The sequence below is a fragment of the Odontesthes bonariensis genome, chromosome 18 (assembly GCF_027942865.1).
Source record: "Odontesthes bonariensis isolate fOdoBon6 chromosome 18, fOdoBon6.hap1, whole genome shotgun sequence".
Taxonomy (NCBI): domain Eukaryota; kingdom Metazoa; phylum Chordata; class Actinopteri; order Atheriniformes; family Atherinopsidae; genus Odontesthes; species Odontesthes bonariensis.
Genome location: NC_134523.1, coordinates 23,770,718 through 23,788,178, shown reverse-complemented (window position 1 = coordinate 23,788,178; position 17,461 = coordinate 23,770,718). Strand labels below are relative to the sequence as shown.

The 17,461-nt window shown below is 42.3% G+C and overlaps 1 protein-coding gene across 3 annotated transcripts; it reads right to left on the bottom strand.

Moving 5' to 3' along the window:
• Positions 1 to 3,811: 3,811 nt before the first annotated feature.
• Positions 3,812 to 9,722, bottom strand: LOC142367710 (major histocompatibility complex class I-related protein 1-like). Of its 3 annotated transcripts, none has more exons than XM_075449732.1 (9): positions 9,475 to 9,722; positions 9,109 to 9,369; positions 8,573 to 8,845; positions 7,571 to 7,873; positions 7,372 to 7,482; positions 7,238 to 7,255; positions 7,094 to 7,135; positions 5,236 to 5,272; positions 3,812 to 4,712 (listed from the first exon to the last, which is right to left on the bottom strand). In XM_075449732.1, exons 1-9 carry the CDS (start codon positions 9,518 to 9,520, stop codon positions 4,709 to 4,711), a joined length of 1,095 nt encoding a protein of 364 aa, XP_075305847.1. In that variant the 5' UTR covers positions 9,521 to 9,722; the 3' UTR covers positions 3,812 to 4,708. The 3 variants fall into 3 exon arrangements, with proteins under 3 accessions (XP_075305847.1, XP_075305849.1, XP_075305848.1); XM_075449734.1 differs by having other exon boundaries at positions 7,094 to 7,129; XM_075449733.1 differs by having other exon boundaries at positions 3,812 to 5,272; positions 7,094 to 7,129.
• Between the last annotated feature and the right edge of the window lie 7,739 nt (positions 9,723 to 17,461).

The window sequence follows — 17,461 nt, the reverse complement described above, 5'->3', positions numbered from 1 at the left end:
GTAATTGTTTCTCTTTGGCTCCAAAGACAATTACCTCAGTTTTGTTTTTGTTTAGATGGAGAAAGTTGTGGCACATCCAGTCATTAATCTCCTCAATGCATTTACCAAGAGCCTGTACAGGGCCTCGGCCTTCTGGTGACATTGTAATATATATCTGCGTGTCATCTGCATAGCTATGGTAGTTTATTTTGTTGTTTTTTATAATCTGTGCCAGTGGGAGCATGTAGATGTTAAACAGAAGAGGTCCCAGGATGAAACCTTGGGGAACTCCACATGTGACTCTTGTGTGCTCAGATGTAAAGTTACCTATTAGCCGCTTTCGGACAGACAGTTCTAAGAAAATAGTTATCAGAACTACCCTCCTCGAATTTCGTTCTGATAACTATCCTTCCCCAGCGGAACTGTTTCAGTCTGCATTCGCACATGAGTCGGGACTGATGCGCCGCGCGCAGCCGTCTGCTTCAGTGACGTGTTAGCCGTTAGCCGTTTAGCGCCACATTCAAACACAAAACAAAACGGTAAAAGTAAGGAGAGAAGAAAAACACCACCAAGAAGCTAATATGGAGAGCGGGGAGGCCACTGTGTTCATGGTCTGCATGATGGTGATATTAATCATGGACAATCACATCAGGCGTCTAATATCGAGGCTGGAAGAGCTCACAGAGAGAGTCAGGAGATACTTTTTTATTTCATGAAGGAAGAAAGGAGAGCAGGCTGCAGACAAATGAGACCAGTGTAAGTTAACTTATTAAATGAGGAGACATTTCAGCCGTGATAGAATTACATGGGGCGTAGCTACCGACCACCACACACCTCCCTTAGATTAGTTCTATAGAACCATAAAAAGACCCGACCTCGGAGAAGTAGCTAAATAGTTATAGGAACTAAGGGAGAAAGCCCCGAGTTGCTGTATGTCCGAACACGGGAGAAAACGGCCCCGCGGATTAAAAGGTTATTAGAACTGCCAATGGTTCCTACAGTCCGAAAGCGGCTATTGACACAAAGTACTTCCTGTTCTCTAAGTATGTTTTGAACCAGTTTAGTACAGTTCCGGAAAGACCCGCCCAGTTTTCCAGTCGTTTCAGTAATATATTGTGGTCAACTGTATCAAATGCAGCACTGAGATCTATTAAAACTAAGACTGACATTTTTCCACCGTCTGTATTCAGACATATGTCATTAAACACTTTGGTCAGAGCAGTCTCAGTGCTGTGGTGCTGTCTAAAACCTGACTGGAAGGTGTCATAGCAGTTATTTTGTTTTAAAAAGTAATTAAGCTGTTGAAAAAACGCTTTTTCAATGATCTTACTTAAAAATGGGAGATTTGAGATCGGACAAGACACAAATGAACAACTTGTCCTTTTTCAGCAGAGGTTTTATTACAGCTGTTTTTAGTGGCTCTGGAAACACACCCGACATTAAAGACAAGTTCACGATCAGTAACAGGTCTGACTCCAAAATCTTTGAGACCCTTTTGAAAAAAGCTGTTGGCAGGATGTCTAAACAGCAAGAGGAGGAGTTCAGCTGACGTAAGATGTCCTCCAGGTCTTTGCTGTTAATGGGTTGGAACTGTGTCATGGTGTTTAAACAGGTTTTCGGTGGGCACGGTATATATGTTGAACCTCCTGCTGATGTACCAACTGCTTGTCTAATATTTTGGATTTTGCCTTTGTAGAATTTGGCAAAGTCATTGCAGGCCATGATGAAATGAAGTTCAGTTTCCACTAACACAGGAGGGTTATTTAGCCTGTCAACTGAAGCAAATAAGGCTCGAGCATTATGACTATTTTTGGTGATGATGTCAGAGAAGTAGGACTTCCTTGCATTCCTCAGTTGTAAATTATAAGAGTGAAGTTTCTCTTTATAGATGTTATAATGAACCTGGAGATTTGTTTTTCTCCATCTGTGCTCAGCTTTCCGACACTCTCTTTTCCCATTTTTCACCAGTGTGGAATTTCGCCATGGAGACTTCTTCCTTCCAGAGATAACTTTCGTCTTAATGGGAGCAATAGCATCCATAACATTTTTTTTTTTTTTTACAAATCTTTTTATTGGATTTTTCTTTCATATACAGCAGTACTTGACACATAATATGTATCTAGGTAGACATATTAAAAGGTAATAAGAGGATTGTCATACCGCGTATGCTGAAAAAACAACAACCAGGTTAACTTAAGCCAGAACGGCTTTAGTGACTGAACTTTAGTAACCCATTGTCCCTTCCCACCCACTGTTAGTTAAGGAAACGAAAGTAAAACACGGAAAAAGGAGAAAGAAAAACAAGAAACAAGAAAAGAAGGGAGGGGGGGGGGCGGGCATCTAGTCACTTTCTGGTTAAATAGTACTTCTGTCCAGATATTCAATAAAGGGCTGCCAGGTTTTGTTGAAAACATTACCAGAACCCGCAAGTGAGAATCTCACCTTCTCAAGTTTGATGTGAGTTAGGACCTCCCTAAGCCAGCTGTTGTGTGATGGGGGCAGAATATGTTTCCACTTAAACAAAATCAGGCATCTGGCCAATAGGGTAGTAAAGGCCAATACCCGGCGCTTTGTCACAGGGAGATTAGGTGTTGTTAGTGGAGGGGAACCAAACAGGGCCGTGTAAGGCTCAGGAGTGAAATCCATCTTAAGCACCATTGCAAGTGTATCAAAAATTTGGCGCCAGAAGCCAGAAAGGTTTGGACAGGACCAAAACATGTGTGTGTGATTGGCAGGTGATTGTTTACACCTATTACAACTGTCACTGGTGCCTGGGTAGATTCTGGTCAGGCGAGCGTTTGTGTAGTGCACTCTGAAAAGAACCTTGCATTGTAACAAGCCGTGCCTGGCACACATGGAGGACGAGTGAACCAGCTTGAGAATTTGGTCCCACCGGCTGTCTGGTATTGGTACCCCTATCTCTTCCTCCCAAGTCGCCTCAGGCGAGTCACTTGGTCAGGGTTAAGGGAATCAATGGAGTTGTAGATCACAGAGATGGAGCGTCTTTGGGCGGGGTCGAGGGTGAGCAAGGAGTCAATCAGAGACCCAGGTGGGTGGTTGGGGAAGTGGGGGTAGGCGGTTTGGACAAAGTGCCTGACTTGGAGAAAACGAAAAAAGTGAGAGTGAGGTAGTTCGAGCCTAGCTGCAAGCTCTGTAAAACCAGTAAAAGTGTTTTTTTTTGTAAAGGTCCCTGACGTGTAGTAGGCCTTTTTTTCGCCAGATATTGAAAGTAGGGTCTGACAGGGAGGGCGGAAATAAATGGTTTTTAACAATCGGGGCTAAAGTTGAGGGTTCGTTCAAGCCGTAATGCTTACAAAATTGCAACCAAATTTTCAGGGAGTTGGTAACAACAGGGTTCTGTGAGATATTATGAATCTTGAGAGGGAGTCGCGCGGTAAGGAGGGATTGTAAAGAAAACCTTGAGGACCGCAGTTCTATCTGAGCCCATGAGGGACCTGTGTCAGCTCCTCTGTCAAGCCAATAAAGAAGTTTGTTAATGTTGCATGCCCAGTAATATTGATTAAATCTTTGAAAGCTGCAGTTTCATCATCCCAATGACATCATTCATCCTCTGAAAAATAAACACCTGAAGAAGAGAAACTGCAGTAAACAGTGAGGTATGTCGGGTCTAAAGCCAAAGCTTTCAGTGTTTAGTTAACACGGTGGATCACTGTTACCCTAAGAAGGTCACCACCGAAACTGATGTCTAAACGACATTTAAATGTTAGATCTATGCAGGTTATCTATAACTTATATGAATATGAGGTTGAAATAAACTGAGAAGCAGTAATGACCACGTGATTCAACAGTGTGAGGTTACCGATTTAATGACAAATGTCAAAGTAATACAGAGAATTTAAGAGAAGGAATTAAGTTTAAGTCATATTGTTAGGCTCCTCTGGGACACTTTATGACCCTTGTGGGGTCTCTGTCTCTGGAAGGAAGGAAGAGTGGATGAATGAACATGAAAGAGGGATGGTGTGAGGGATGGATGGATGAGGGTTAGGGGGGTGGATTGGTGGATGAGATTAAAACTGATGGATGAATTCAGGAGAAAGACAAGAGTTGGATGAATGGATTGAGAGACTAATGAGAGAAAAGGAGAGAAGAATCAAGAGTGTCAGGTTTGGGGATGGCAGGACACGGATGCGGACTTCAAAGGTAAGAGCAAACTTGGTTTATTTTCAACAAAAGTCAAAACAAAGCGCGGCTGAGCCGGATGAGGAAACTAAACTGTGGAAACAAAACATGAATATGACTGTGACAAGAAAACAAAAGACTTGACATGACACGAAAGTACTAAGCTCAGTTAGAGGTGGTGTGGAGTAAAAGGTGAAAACAGCGTAAGGAACTCACCACTGAATGGGGAAACCTGGAAACTAAATACTGAACAGGGTGATTGGTAACTGAGTGCAGCTGGAGAGAAAACTACAAGTAAAGTGAATGAAACTAATGACCTGAACACAGGGACTGAGGAAAAACAATGGCAAAACTAAAACGTGGCAACACTTAAGAACTAAACATGAACTTAAAAACTAAGACATGAAATAACCTAAAACATGATAAAACACAGAACTAAAAACATGGGGAAAACCCCATGGACGTGACAAAGAGAAATGAAATAGTCCTGAGGGGGTGGATGACATATAAGATGATTTGCCAGGTGATTAGAGGTGTGGCCCTGCTCCAGAACCTAAACGACCAAGTCCGTTTACTGATGAAATGCATCTCACCTGGAAGGTACGAGAAGGGAGGAGACAGTGGGGGAGGGGCAGAGACAGAAACATTCATCTCAATCTAAATACAATAAAATATAATTGGACCCAGAAAAAGTTTGGGCTCATAACAGCCTGATGGCAGTGATTTAAAAGTGGTTAAGAAGGTCTTTTGTTGTATTTGTGGTCTTTTCTCTGTTTAGTAGTTTAGAAGTGGAATCTGTGCTGTACTCCTGTGTTGTATGCATTGTAACTGTCAAAAGGTTTTACAAACTAACGGACTAAAAGAGATACAGCTGTCAGTGGTGTTGAAATGAGGTTGATCAGAGTAGCCATAGCTCAACAAACTGCAAACTGTACTTTATACATGTTTACATTTATTAAATCCAACATGGCACGCACATGTGAACCAAGTCTGGCTTGATACTATGAGTGTTTAAGTATCATCATCATCATCATCAATTAACATTTGATAATAATATTGGTTCTGCTGTGAGTGATCCGTCCAAAAATATCAGTGTTGTGGTCATCATCAGCTCACCGAAGTTCAACATCATTTAATAATTCTTCTTTAGAGCCTGTCAAAACAGAAAAGTACAAATATTTGAACAGTTCAATAGTTAAATTCCTACTGAATATTCCATAATGGACAAATTCATTCACCCAATATAGCAGGTGTGCCCAAAGAATGAAACAAATAATCACATCTAATTGGAAGATAATACAGAGTGATTCTTTCCAGATCCACCCATTACTGTATTCCAGAGAGCACCATCTATAAAGGATAAACTTGTAAGAAGCTACCTACCGGCCCCCAAACAAAAAACATGGCTACAGACAGAATTAAGGGGAACTTATAAATGTGGCTCTTGCAAACATTGTGAAGGAATTGTCCAAAGTAAGAGTTTCCATGACCCGAGAACACAGAGAGAATACAAGACAAATGGATTTATCAATTGCAAATCTGAATATGTGGTGTACTGTCTGAAATGCCCATGTGGATGTTTTTATATAGGCAGGACAAAAAGAAAACTTAAAGAGCGTTTTTATGAACACAAGTATGCAATTAGAGTCCAGAATGAAGACTACCCCATGGCCGAGCACTATAAGGATGCACACCACAGTGACCCTTCAAGCCTGAAAATTCAAGGGGTTGAAATAGTTAAAACATCAGTACGTGGTGGTGACAAACTCAAGTTATTACTACAAAGGGAAACCTTTTGGATTTGGAAACTAAAAGCAATGGAATTTCCAGGCTTGAATGAGGAAATAGATTATGTTCCTTTTTTGTGACTGTTTTTAATTTTCCATGGTTTCGTAAGAAAATATAGGGCCTAGATCTATTTATATTCTATGTACATATATGTAGGTTGTGTAATCTCACAGCAAGTGTAATGTGTATATTTTCTTGGTTGAATTTTGTGAATGTTTACTGTCTTATGCTGGGAACCGTGTGAGAGGCGGGCCCACAGTTGTTTTTTGTAGTTTGATTGACAGCTCTCTGCTGCTGAGAGCTGTGTTGAGAGGCGGGCTCAGCAGTGTGGAGAAGCTCAGCACTAATTGTATAGTTGTCTGCACCTGTCCTTACCTACACCCTTAACAAATGCACTACTCTGTTCTTTTGTGTTACTGCCCTGAAGAAGGCACTCATGCCGCTACGCGTGGGCTTTGTTTTTAAGATGTCCAAGTAGGACTTGTCAAGTAATAAAGACATTTTAATTGGGAGTGCCTTAGTCAGAGAATTTCTTTTCTTCTCATTTTTTTTAACTTGGATGTACAATACCTTGGACTAAAGAGCACCCAAAACCAAAGAAGCCTACAAACAATTGTGATAAGAGCACGCCATATTCTACAAACTCAAACTGCGACTGGTGTCTTACTGCATTGGACCCAGTGACATTTACGAATTACTATTAACACGGAGCAAGTCTGGGGTGTGGAGACTGACGAAGCTGGACAAACAGAGGATAAGTTTATGGTGTGAAGTGCAACAAAACCTTTTAAATGGAAGAAGCAGACAGAACATAACACCAGCTGTTCCTAAAGCTAAAATATTTTTCCAGCTAATCCCAAAGCAGCAGCACGCTCATCAGGATGATAATAAATGCTATAATGATACAACATACTGATGTGAGAACACTGTCACTATATAGGAACATATGTTTTATATATCACTGGATGTCATGTCCCATGTCACACAAATGGAAAATATCAGACAACAACGGCATAAAGGTGTGAGAAACGGGTTTTGTAAAGTTGACGTGTGACTGACTGAATGCCGTCACTTTAACAGAGTGATAAAGCCATTAATGTTACACATCTCATGTCTGAAACATCAACTACATGTGATTATATAAAAAACAAAAATACATGTGTGTAGTAAAGATTTCAGGACTCACTTCCATCAGTTGGATTAGAAGTTTGGTCTGAGGAATCTGCAGCTCCAAGCAGAAAACAAAGACACGATTAGAAGAACTGGGTGTTGAGACAGTAAGTATCTGGGAAATGAAGTAAATGAACATATTTTATAAAGGGGGACTCACTGTTTGCAGGTCTGAACCCTAAAACATAGATAGTAAAAATGATGAATTCAATATGAATGAAATTCACAGATTTCTGCTTTGAAGGTGAAGCCAGAACACCAGTTTCTTATAAACAGTAGTTTTGTTGTGTGTACCATGGTTGTTCCTCCTCCAGATGAAGAATCCAGTGATGCAGAGCGCCAGCAGCAGCAGCAGTCCCACAACAGCTCCAATGACTGCACCGGAGGGAAACTCTGAGGGAGAAACTGGAATAAAACAAAATGATTCAAACAATCGTTCTACAAAACTATACAGAGAAATGTTTCATCTATGAACTCCACTGCTCTAACTTACCCCCGTTGGTCCTGATCGCTTTTTTGTCCAATCTGGTTGTGATGTTGTTTTCTACATCAGAGAACTGAAACACACAGTCGTACCTCTGCCAGTCTTCAGGTGAGATTGATGAAACACTTAGATGAACGCTCAACTGAAAGGTCCCATCATTATTAGGGAGGATCTCCCCATGTTCAACGTCCTCATGAATCTCCTCTCCATCTTTCCTCCAGAACAGTTCAGCTCTGTTTGGGTAGAAACCTGTAGCATGGCAGCTGACTGGAGAGGAGGGAGTCCTCTGGAGGAGAGACACTGAGGGAAGATCTGTTTGAGAAAAAAAAACGAAGGAAGTCAAACATGGAAACAAAATGAGGCATAAAGTCTGAAAATTGTCACGTAAACGAGTACAGAACAAACAGTGAATGCTCTGAGGTTTGAAAGATTATATCAAACTGCTGACTCTGAAGGCTCAGTGCATGTGAATTATATTACTAGCTTTCTGATAAAAAAATGCCATGTTAATAACAACTGAGGATATTATGGTTTAATAGAAATCTTAGACCAACCAAAACACATTTTCCTTCTGGGTACAACACAACATTATCTGTGTAAGGTATAAGCATAATTCAGCCTAAGTGTGATGATTATTCTTTGAGGTAAATGGACTACACACACTGGTCCATACATCCATTAATACCCAGCATGACAGCACTATAACCTGTTTATTACACTACATGCTGTCCATGTACATTCAGTCAGTCTCAGTATTTCGTACATCAGGGAATATCAAAGCCAAATTATGAATTCTCTCTTATAATTTAAGCTTTGACTGAAGGTAACATTAGATCCCAAAGTGTTATTTTCTATTATCTTCTCAGAGCTGAATCAGATCTTACAAGCACAGAAATGATCAAAAGAAGGTTAAGTCAGACTGAACAGTCACTTTAATTGAATGTAAATCCAAACTGAACTGACTATTGGTACATTGTTGCAGCATGAAAAATTCACAAAACCTTTCTTTACCTGTTCTCTTCAGTGGGGCAAAAGCCATAAACTTTTTCAGCCAATCGGGGCACGTCTGCTTGTAGAAAGCTTGATAGCTTTTTAGTATAGCCTTATCACGGTTCCACTTTGGTTTGATGATGGCAGCCATTGGATTATTAGCGATCCATGTAGCATTATTCAGATCCAATTCCAAGAACTGCTCCCCATTATAACCACACTGCAAATGGGAGGTGACATCTCCAGTCTTTTCATCCCATTCGCAGCCACCCATACACAGAAAAATGTGAACAGCTGAGACAGCAGAGACAGCAGTTAACAAAGATGAATGGATTTAAATCAATCAATTTTATTTACAAAGCACATTTTAAATAAACGCAAAGGTCACCAAAGTGCTGTACATTAAAATAAACACAATAAAACATCATAAAACAAAACTGTGCACATAAAATAAACAACCTAGACGGTGGTTAAAGCCAAAGAAAAGAGGTGTGTTTTAATTTATTAACAGTGCGGCAGAAAACAAAAACTGAAATATAAAAAATACTTTACAATACCTTCATTTATGTTGACTTTCTTCAAATCATCAATCGCCAGGTTGTAGAGGGGCAGAGTCTCAAAACACACATTGGTTAACAATTTTAGGATCTGTGGATCGTCTTCATTTACTTTCTCCCAGAAACCTGGGTGACTTCTTCTGTTTTTGTTGCTGTCGCAGTAATCCACCCGAACACCTTCAGCGGCTATAGCCCTGCTCATCTCTGGCAGATTTGAGACACCAGAAGATCCAGTGGTCAAAACCGTCAATGAGCGTTTCACTGCGGGAGAAGAGGATTCAGTTTTATAACATCACTATTAGTTACAGTTCGCAGGATTTAAAAATGTTCAACCAACGATGCGAGAAAAACAGATTATAGGCCTACCTGCTGCTGAAACTTGACAGAAGAGAAACAATAATATTATCTTCATTTTGTTTTTCAAGTTTCCCTGAAAGATTATGTTGGCACCGCTGCTTAATCCCTCCGTGTTGTGATAAAAACGTTTAAGCAAACTCGTTACTGAGAACTGTGACTCGATCACCTGCTAGGTATGTGCTACAAACGATGAGCCGAAAACTTCTCACATTAAGACTCTTTAACAGACAAAACAATATGCTCGCGCATCAACAGAACAGCCGTTATCCTGAAACGTCACCGGATCTCTTAAAGAGACCACAACTATTAAATGAATCATAACATTCAAGACAATAAACCGCACAACATTAAAGAGGATGAACCAACAACATAACAGAACACAAGAAAGTGAATTATGCCGTCAGTGTTGAGAGCACTACAACAGCAGTCTAAACTCATCTTTTTATCCTCTTAGGAAATGGATCACTGATCCACAGATCATAGTGCATTTGAATTTAGCAGTCTTAACTTTTACCTGCTTCTTTTGTTTTGGCATTTCTAAGTATCCTTGAAATTAAATCAACCCAAGTTATATCAACCCATACATTGTATTCAGTATTGCCTCATTTTTATCATCCTTACATGAGGAGGGGGTGCAAACACAGAATCACTCATTCCGATCAGATCTGAGTAAAATCTTAGGATCCTCTCCTTACATTTCAGACACAGGATATCTTACGCTATGCACTTGTGGAAGCCGAGCAGACTAAGTTGCTCAAATGGTTTTCGGTGTGATTCAACAACGCCACTCCAGGAATTTCACCCAGAGAATTATTAAGTTTAGGTTCAAGGACACGCAGGTTCAATATACAATGAATGAGAAGACGTAGTTCGATGTTTATACAAAAAGATATAGTTTTTATTATAATCGTTGTCTTTTTATAATATGATTTAAAAACATTCATACAGAAAAATGAAAGAAGACCTAAACAGTGCTGAGCGTGACTGGGGAAACAGGGGCTAGTGAGAAGGGGGGTAGAATCCTAACTAAAATATATAAAGAAACAAACCAACTTAAGGGCACCAAAATGTGAGAACTCAAATCCCAAAGGAACACAGCAAAAAGAAAGGGGGGAGACCACCACCCAGACCACCAGCACTGAGAAGGAGATAAACAAATCTTAGTAATGGTCAATTTAGTAACTGAAAAAGAAATAAACAAAACCAAAATACAAATGTACTCCAAAAGAAAGCAATATACAAATTATTTTAAAGTAGCTAACGGAAACTAACAAAGAAAACAAAACAGCACCTAAGGGAGTGTAACCTCAAAATCAATTAAAACTGCCAGAGACCCTCCGTGCGTCAGGCACAGTGCTCAGGCTGCCGTCCGTCGGCGCCGGGCGCAGCCATTAAGGCTAGGCGTCCACTATTCCGGCACGTAAACGTAACTCGCCGGATTGGATGCCTAGTTGTCGCCGTGTTGCTACTACAGTGGGTGTGTGGGGTGTGTAGAATGGCTCCGGGGGAAAGTAAATAACTTGTGATTTTAACCAACCGAAGTTTCTCCCTCTAAAAATTTGAGTTTTGGAGGGAAATTAATGTGTATAAATCGTTAGCAATGGAACATTATTTCATATTGTACCATGGATCCGGATCTGTGAGCGAGGAGAGCTGCTGTGCTGCTGCGACACAGGAGAACACATGATCTACTGTCATTGGATAACGCACTCCGTCTGCCGTGGCAAATTTGCATAAAGTCCGGCCGAGCCCAACTTTTTGACGTGCCGCAGGTCCGCTGCTCGCCGTGCCGGAATCCCAGCATGCTTTGCGAGCACGGCGACAACGATCGGCCGGATTTCATTGAAAATGAATTGAATGCGTTGGATGCGGCTTGACGTGCTGGAATAGTGGACGCCTACCATAAGGCTGAAGCACTAGACGATTACAACATTAAAACAGGGAATCCCAAGCAAGACCTTGTTCAGGCAATACTTATCGGCGATAGATAAAACCCCCGTGCAGGTTGGACGAACTGTCAGTCAGTAAAGCAGGATCAGAAGCTCCGTGCAGAGCAGCAGGATCAGAAGCTCCGTGCAGAGCAGCAGGATCAGAAGCTCCGTGCAGAGCAGCAGGATCAGAAGCTCCGTGCAGAGCAGCAGGATCAGAAGCTCCGTGCAGAGCAGCAGGATCAGAAGCTCCGTGCAGAGCAGCAGTGTCTCCAGCCTACCGGTCAGTGCCAGTCATACTAGCATTAGCCCTAAAATGTAGCATACAGAGACACAGAGAGAGATCAAACACTCACCACCGCGAGGGGAGACAGCACCCCGAGAGCCACTGGAGCCAGGGATGCATAACGGCCACAACTGCAGCAACAACAAATAATCAGCACACCAGAGAGACCAAAAGGTGAACATGCCGCGAGAGCAGCAGACATACCTTGTCGAGAAAATGACCCCTAACCCGGTAGCAGACAATTCAATGGAAGCAGACAGGGAAAGCATGAGGGAGGGCTCCTTTTATACTGCCACTCCTCTGATTGAATAATTGACAGCATGCCTACAGGCAGGTGAGGGAACTGGTCATGCATCTATGCTGCTACACAATGATCTATTCATTTTCTTTCTTGTAGGCCTAATTGATTGTAGTGGTTTGGTTTGTCCGCAAGAGGAGTTTTTTTTTCTTTAAAGCGTCATTCGCTGTTTCTTGTTGCCTTTTCCAGTCAGCAAACCATGTCTGTGGATGCGGGTCAATGAATTTATTTATCAACTATGATCATCATCATGGGTGTCATCTGATAAGTGTGCGAGCAGCTCAGACAGAGCCAGAGCAAACATAAAAACAAAACTTATTGTTTCATCAGAAATCTAAACCGGACTGGTGACATGTCCAGGTTGTACACATTTATTACTGATGAAATGCATCTCACCTGGAAGGTATCTGAAGGGAGGAGACAGTGGGGGAGGGAAAGAGACAGAAACATTCATCTAAATCTGTAATGATATACAACGGCGCTAGAGGGCGCCGCCGCATAACTCAAGCTGCAAGGTATATATCCGGTGCTGCCTCTCAAAATAAATCGGTTATCATTACACAGCCACGGGACTCAGTCGCATTTTATTGTCAGGAAAGACGAATCCTCGTCAAGAAAAAAAAATGGACGCGCTAAAAGCATCGAATACCTTATGGTTGGAAGGAAACATCGCCGACAAATGGAAAAGATGGAGACAAAAGTTTGAATTTTTTATGGCGGCTACAGGCATTGAAGGAAAGTCACAGAAAGTACAGAGCTGCACGTTGCAACACGTCATCGGGGATGAAGCACTGGAGATCTATAACAACTTCGAATTCACAGAGCAAGAGGATAAGACAAAACTTAAGGGACTGCTGGAGAAGTTCGAGCAACACTTCACCCCCCAAAGGAATGTGACGTTTGAGAGGCATGTGTTCAACACTCGTGTACAGGCCCACGGCGAAAGCATCGACCAGTTCGTTACGGATTTGAGATCAAAGGCGAGGTCATGTGAGTACGGACAAATATGTGACAGTTTAATAAAAGACCGAATTGTTGTGGGAATAAGGGATGACCACGTAAGGGCAAAATTATTGAGAACAACCGACCTAGACTTACCCCAGGCTATCGACATATGCCATGCTGCAGAGGCTAGCCGTATACAATTGGACCAATTACAACCAAAAGCACAAGCCGAGTGTGCAGTCAACGAAATCAAACGAGAGCGCGAAAAAAAGCAGCAGACGTGACCCGCCACCTCACACAGGCAAAATATGATTCGGGACTGTAAATACTGCGGCCGAGATCACCAGAGGGGAAAATGCCAAGCATACGGTCAAAAATGCAACAGCTGTGGAAAAATGAATCACTTCTCGAACAAATGCATGTCAAAAACAGCGTTGTGCATGACCAGAAAGCCAGTGCACAGGGTAGAAGGACAATCCGAATCGGATCCAGAAGAAATGTACGTAGACATGGTAAAGGTAAACGGTGGGGAAGACTGGGAAGCGGACCTCGTCATCAACGACAAGAAAGTCACATTCAAAATAGACACCGGCGCGCAATGCAACGTAATACCTGAATCAATCCATCGACAAACAGGAGCACAAATTGGGAAATCAAAAGCAAAACTAGTAACTTATGGAGGGCAGTGCCTAAAGCCAATGGGAAATGTCAACTGCTGACGGAATACAAGGGCCAGTTTCATCAAGTTGAATTTCAAGTGCTGAACCAGAAGGCAACACCACTGCTGGGCGTAACAACTTGCGTAAGCCTCGGACTCATAAAACGCATCAGAGAAATAACAACAGGCCAAAGTCAAGACATTCCGACGGAATATGCAGACGTGTTCGAGGGACTGGGGCGCTTCGAAGGAGAACAGCGCATCAAGATCAGAGCAGACGCACAGCCCATCATCCATGCCCCGAGGAGAGTCCCAGTCGCCCTGAGAGAGAAAATAAAAAATGAACTGAAGAGGATGGAACACCTGGACGTCATCGAAAAGGTAACGGAGCCGAGGCAGTGGGTGAGCAGCATGGTGACGGTATGGAAGCCAGAGAAACAGAAAATACGGATATGCATGGACCCCAAGGACTTAAACGGACCCCAAGGACTTGAACGACGCTATCGAAAGGGAACACTACCCCATGAGGACGATCGAAGAAGTGATGGCCCGGATGCCAGGAGCCAAGGTATTCAGCACACTCGACGCACAATGTGGATACTAGCAGGTGAAGTTGGACAAGGAAAGCTCAGCGCTGTGCACGTTCAACACTCCATTCGGACGATACGCATACAAAAGACTGCCATTCGGAATCAACACTGCCGGAGAAATATTCCAAAGACTGATGACAGAAATGTTTGAGGACATGGAGGGAGTGGAAGTAATTGTCGATGACATCCTCGTATGGGGAACAAACAAAGAGCAACACAACCAAAAACTGAAAAAAGTGCTGGACCGAGTGAGAGAAAAGAACATCAAACTCAACTCAGAAAAATGCACATTCGGGGCACAAGAAGTGAAATACATGGGACACATTCTGACAGCAGAAGGACTTAAACCAGACCCCAAAAAAGCGGAAGAAGTCAACAAAATGCAAAAACCCACAAACAAGACCGAATTACAGACTTATCTTGGGATGATCACGTACTTGGGAAAATTCATACCACAGTTATCCACCGTCACCGCCCCACTCCGGACGCTGCTGGAGAAGACCACAGAATGGAGCTGGATGGAGGAACACGACAGGAGCTTCAAAAAACTGCAGGAAATGGTCACGGAGGCTCCAGTGCTGAGATACTACGACGCATCGAAGCCAGTCATACTAAGTGTGGACGCCTCCAGTTGCGGAATAGGAGCCGTACTCTTCCAAGACGGTTGCCCCATAGCATAAGCCTCAAAAGCCTTCACAGACACCCAAAAAAGATATGCACAAATAGAAAAGGAGCTGGCTGCCATCATGTTTGGATGTGAAAAATTCTACCAATACCTGTTTGGGCGCACATTCGAAGTCGAAACTGACCACAAACATCTGGAGGTAATTATGAAGAAACCACTGGCCGAGACCCCACTGCGACTCCAGAAAATGCTGCTCAGGCTTCAGAAGTACAACATGACTGTGAAATACAAAAGAGGAAAGGAGCTACACGTAGCTGATGCGCTGAGCAGGAACTTCTTGAAAGAAACTGACGAAAATGAAAATAATGAGGACATACAAGTATGCGCAGTAATGTGTCTACCCATAGCACCCGAGAGACTCCAGGAAATACGGACAGAAACTGAGATGGATCCAACACTCACAGCAGTGAAGCAATTCATTCTCCAAGGCTGGGCAAACAAAAAAAACGATACTCCAGATGAGGCTAAGCTGTACTGGGACTACAAGAGCGAAATGACAGTAGAAGATGGACTGATATTCAAGGGCAACAAACTAGTCATACCAAACACACAGAGAAGGATGATGTTAAAGAAAATACACTCCAGTCACCAAGGGATCGAGAAAACAAAAAGATTTGCAAGAGACGTCCTATTCTGGCCGGGGATGCAAGCACAGATCACAGACGCGGTCTCAAAATGCGCCATATGCAACACATACAGGAGGCAGAACAGAAAAGAACCCATGATCGGACATGACATACCCGAAAGACCATGGCAAAAAGTCGCCACCGACATCTTCGAACTTGATGGAGAACACTACCTCGTCCTGGTTGACTACTACTCGAACTTCATCGAAATAAAAAAACTGAACACCACAACAAGCCAAGCAGTCATCAACATCTGCAAACAACAGTTCTCCCGACACGGCATACCGGACGAAGTCTGTTCCGACAACGGCCCTCAGTATTCCTCCACTGAATTCAAAACATTCAGCAAGGAGTACGGATTCAAACACACCACATCGTCACCCACATATCCTCAATCCAACGGCAAAGCAGAGAAGGCAGTGCAAATAGTTAAAAATCTCCTGAAGAAGGCCAAAGCTGACAAACAAGACCCTCACCTCGCCCTTTTGGATTATAGAAACACACCCCTGGATGGCCTGCCCTCACCTGCACAGCTGCTAATGGGACGCAGAACGAAGACACGACTACCCACAGCACAACATCTACTGAAACCGAAAACACTGGAAGGAGTTCGGGACAGAATGCAGATCAACCAAGACAGAGAAAAGCACTTCTACGACCGAGGGTCACGCACGCTACCAGCCCTCATCTTCGGAGACACGGTGAGACTGAGAGACGGCAAGCAGTGGAGACCAGCTAAAGTGATACAACCAACACCCGAGCCACGGTCATACATGGTGGAAGCAGAAGGACACCAGTACAGGCGAAATAGAAGGGAACTCATCAAAACGGCGGAAGATGCTCGCGCAGAGGACACCCCTGCCGAAGGGGAGCGCGACAACACAAGAGGGACACGACACACTCTCAGAAAACCCAAACCCAGAGAAAGACTGAACCTGTAAGAAAGAAACTCATCTGTTTATGTTATTCCCTTACAGGTAACCCAAGAGACTGAATTAACAAAGACACTAATGAATGTAAAAAAAAAAAAAGAAAAAAAAAGAGAAAAAAAAAAAAAAGGTCAGAGAAGAACTGAAATGAATTCACCTGACACGCTAACATTAATTCCCTTTCAGGTTGGACTGATGTAAATTCATATGGTGTTGATCTTAATGAAATGACTTAAATGAAATGCTTCTAGAGCTATTGTGATCCTAATTATATTTTAAACTGTGGTCCTGAGATCTTCAAAGTATGCACTATTTTAAATTGTTTAACTACTTACCACTACTTAAATGTTTGCTACGGTTGTTCTAAGTTAACTGTGTTGATTTTCATACCACTCTGTAATTTAATCTATTAATTCAGAAAAAGGGAGATGTAATGATATACAACGGCGCTAGAGGGCGCCGCCGCATAACTCAAGCTGTAATGTATATATCCGGTGCTGCCTCTCAAAATAAATCAGTTATTATTACGCAGGCACTGGACTCAGTCGCATTTCATTACAACCCCCAAAACGAGACTGTAACTCAGCTCACAGGACGCAGCGGGGGGTAGGAAAATGTTCATAAATAATATTACTAGTATGGGATGTCGTACAGCTTCATGTCAAAAGAGGCGAACTATCCCTTTAACTCTAAAGATAGTTTTTGACATGGATTATAAAAATGTTATTATTTTAATGTTCCCATTTATTGTCCAAATTTCAACAATAATATATTCTAATTCTTTTCCTTTAGCTATTACTCTAAATTGAACTATATAAATATTATGCATCCTCCTCCAGACCCTCCCTTTCTATCTCTTCTAACACTTTCATATCCTTTAATAACAAAATCTAAATTAGGTTTAAGCCAAGTTTCCTGAATACATATAATATCCAAATCTTTTTTAAATTCTTTAATAAATCCTTTAAACTCCTGTCCATTTGCAATTAAACTCCTGGCATTCCACTGCAGGATGATCATTATGTTCTCTCTTCCTGTCCTCCTGTCTTCT

Excerpts from the sequence above, each read along its gene's own strand:
- LOC142367710 (XM_075449732.1), bottom strand. The coding sequence starts at position 9,520 with ATGAAGATAATATTATTGTTTCTCTTCTGTCAAGTTTCAGCAGCAG. Across the intron at positions 9,370-9,474 it reads CTGTCAAGTTTCAGCAGCAG|TGAAACGCTCATTGACGGTT; the intron begins GTAGGCCTATAA and ends CTTCTCCCGCAG. Across the intron at positions 7,483-7,570 it reads AGCGATCAGGACCAACGGGG|TTTCTCCCTCAGAGTTTCCC; the intron begins GTAAGTTAGAGC and ends GTTTTATTCCAG.